General features: G+C 30.3%; 1 protein-coding gene across 1 annotated transcript; it reads left to right on the top strand.

Annotated features, from left to right (window-relative positions):
* The first annotated feature begins 318 nt into the window (after positions 1 to 318).
* Positions 319 to 2,034, top strand: LOC145043743 (ribulose bisphosphate carboxylase small subunit, chloroplastic-like). The gene is made up of 3 exons (XM_078992486.1): positions 319 to 539; positions 670 to 804; positions 1,623 to 2,034. Exons 1-3 carry the CDS (start codon positions 375 to 377, stop codon positions 1,854 to 1,856), a joined length of 534 nt encoding a protein of 177 aa, XP_078848612.1. The 5' UTR covers positions 319 to 374; the 3' UTR covers positions 1,857 to 2,034.
* The last annotated feature ends 1,185 nt before the right edge of the window (positions 2,035 to 3,219 follow it).

The following is a 3,219-nucleotide window of genomic DNA, read 5'->3' on the forward strand; positions in this document are numbered from 1 at the left end:
TTTTTGAAATAATTTGAGAAAAAGAAACATTATTACACTCACCCACCGTCCATGCCTCTCCTTGAAAAGATGAGATAATATTTTTTGAGCAATGTGCAACTGACACGTGGCGCTCCTTTTTTTTTTTTTTTTTTTTTCTGCTAGTTTAATGATAAGGCAGTACATCCTTCAATTTTGTGGACACTATGTAAGAAATGACATGAGCCACATGATCTAATGGCTGCCCTCACTAGAGGTTTAGACTCATTTGTTTGTATCCGTTGGATGGCATGTAGCAAAGGGATTGCTCATGTACAACTATTATAAATAGAGCTACGAAAACTGTTTTGAGTCACTGAATTTGAAAAGGGTAGCCTTAAAGTAAAATTACTAAAATGGCCTCGATCTCCTCTGCAGTAGCCACTGTCAGCCGTGCTGCCCCCGCTCAAGCCGTGGCTCCGTTCACCGGCCTCAAGTCCAACTCTGCCTTCCCTATCACCAAGAAGGCTAACGACTTCTCCTCCCTTCCAAGCAACGGTGGAAGAGTTCAATGCATGAAGGTATATACACATATATATACATATATACATACAAAATAGTTCGATTTTAAAGTAAAAAAGAACATTTTTTTTACATAATTATCTTGTTCTAGATAAAAAAATAATTTAAAAGTTATGATTTTGTGTTTAGGTGTGGCCACCTCTAGGGCTCAAGAAGTTCGAGACTCTTTCATATTTGCCCCCTCTATCTGATGCTTCTTTGGCTAAGGAAGTTGACTACCTTCTCCGCAACAAATGGGTTCCTTGCTTGGAATTTGAGTTGGAGGTCGATTTCTCATCTTTTTCTGAATTATTATAATTTAATGACTTCATTTTAAAAGTAACTTTCATCTATCATAAAGTATGCTAAAAATTTGATGACCTTGATTTTTCGTAGCATAGTTTCAATGCATATTTATAATCTTGCAAATGAAAAAAACTTTTTGTTAGGTTGTTATTAGTTCATATTTTTAAAGTTTGCATTGTTTCGCACTTTATTTAACAAAAAAAAAAAAAAAAAAAAAAAAGTTAAAACCTCAATTGTTGAGATGAAAAAAAAATTGCAAGCATTAAAGTATTATAAAATGATTGATACATTCTAAAATTGTGGAATTTAAACATATAAATTTGACCCAAAGTTTTAATGTGGAGGAAATTGATCTTTTTTACATATTAGTAAATAAGTACAAATTTTTAGTTAACTGGTTTCATGATATAAATTTATGTATTTGATTAATAAAGAGATGATTTTATCTAATTTTGACTAAATTTTGGACATCTATGATAGATAAGTATTAATGAACAAGCAATTATTACTTTTTTGTAAAAATGGCAATGACGGATAACATTTATATATAGTTTTAAACTCAATACCCTCGGCAAAAACCCAATTTGTTTTTTTTTTTTTTTTATTTACTCTTTTAGCAACAACTTCTCAAGTCTCATGTACATGCATGCCACTTAATATTTATCACCAACCTTGATTTAATTAGGAATAATTACATCATTCATTTTCAGAAATTTTAATTATTTGAATAATCAAAAATTACAATTGTAGAGTAACCCTAACGTTTTTGGGTGGTATATATACTTGTCTTTATATAGCACGGTTTCGTCTACCGTGAGCACCACCACTCCCCCGGATACTATGATGGGCGCTACTGGACAATGTGGAAGTTGCCTATGTTTGGGTGTACTGACTCAGCTCAGGTTATGAAGGAGATCGGAGAGTGCAAGAAGGAGTACCCCAACGCCTTCATCCGTGTTATCGGATTTGACAATGTTCGCCAAGTGCAATGCATCAGTTTCATTGTTTCCAAACCACCAGGCGTACTCTAAGCGGTTTAATCTGGTTATAATGGTTGGGTTTGTTGAACCTTTAGGGTTCTTCATTAATTTCTTTTTACTTATATGCGAATTTGTCGATTTTCAGATCTTCTGTATGTTTCGTTGTTCATTCCCGAATTTGTATGAGGTGGATAAAGGGAAACGTATAAAATATTTATTTGTGGTTAAATGTATGCTTCATTCTCCTTATGTTTCATTGTGCATTGTTTTAATATAAATTGTGTTTCAGATGTGTGATAATTGTAAACCACTAAACCAAAGACTCAGACTTTTTTTTGCATACATAATAGGAGCGGGAAACTAAAAATTGCATGAGTTGGTTTGGTTCTAAATTTAACTTTAACTTTGTCCTCTTTATAATGTTTATTCTATCATTTTATTTGTTTTTAATATAATTTTTTGATCGTTATAAAAAAACGATAATTACAAGTTAAATATTTAAATATAGAAAAAAACTTTCATGAAATAAGTTAATACAACCAAAGTGATTCTAACATAAGAGTATCTAGTACATGTTGTCTTTCCTCTTTTAACGGTTAATTCTAACATAAGAGTATCTAGTATATGTTGTCTTTCCTTTTTAACGGTTAAGTCTCATCGTAAACATAAAATCATAAACATAAATAAAATTTATGAATAATTTTATATTTGCAGTTAAAAAAATATAATACGGATTTTGGGTATTAAATATTGTGAATGATTAAGATTTTTTTATTAAATATGATGTGAAACTCTTTTTAAATGGGACCTCTTGATGGGTGAATTTATGGATACAATTTCAATAGGATATGATAATGGATAAGACGTTTATTAGTTGGTTTTTCTGCCTTTCATTTTTAATAAAGTTTAAAACATTTATCAGTTTAGAAAGTTAACCATGGTCCATATATTATTAGTTCATGACAAGTTAACTTCAATCGCCATTATAATGTATCAAAATGAATATCAATTTTTTTTGGAACGATCAAATACAAATATATATATACTAAACTACTTTTACATTACTCCATCTATATTCACACTGGTACTTGAACCATCGACCTCAATGAGGGAAGACAACACCGGATACTGTTCGATAAGAATCCATTTGGTAAAATAAATATTAATTCAAACCATTTTTGACACACATGTTCATAAACTACAATCTTCTATGAATAGGTGGATTAGTACAAAAAAAAATGGTAGGAACATTTACCTATCATAATTTTACACCAATGATAACTGGAAATAAAATAATAGAATGATAGTATTTAATTTTTTTAATTAAATAAAATTATATAAATAGTCCATTTGATCTACAAAAGGTCTGGTTTACAAAAAGTCGTAACTTTAATCTCTGTTAATTTTTTTACGA

This window comes from Lactuca saligna, chromosome 4 (genome assembly GCF_052625555.1).
Source record: "Lactuca saligna cultivar CGN05327 chromosome 4, ASM5262555v1, whole genome shotgun sequence".
Classification (NCBI taxonomy): domain Eukaryota; kingdom Viridiplantae; phylum Streptophyta; class Magnoliopsida; order Asterales; family Asteraceae; genus Lactuca; species Lactuca saligna.

What these genes read in the sequence shown, in the direction of transcription:
- LOC145043743 (XM_078992486.1), top strand. Translation starts at nt 375, where the DNA reads ATGGCCTCGATCTCCTCTGCAGTAGCCACTGTCAGCCGTGCTGCCCCC. An exon ending in GAAGAGTTCAATGCATGAAG is followed by an intron (nt 540 to 669) that starts GTATATACACAT and finishes TTTTGTGTTTAG; the next exon opens with GTGTGGCCACCTCTAGGGCT. An exon ending in GCTTGGAATTTGAGTTGGAG is followed by an intron (nt 805 to 1,622) that starts GTCGATTTCTCA and finishes GTCTTTATATAG; the next exon opens with CACGGTTTCGTCTACCGTGA.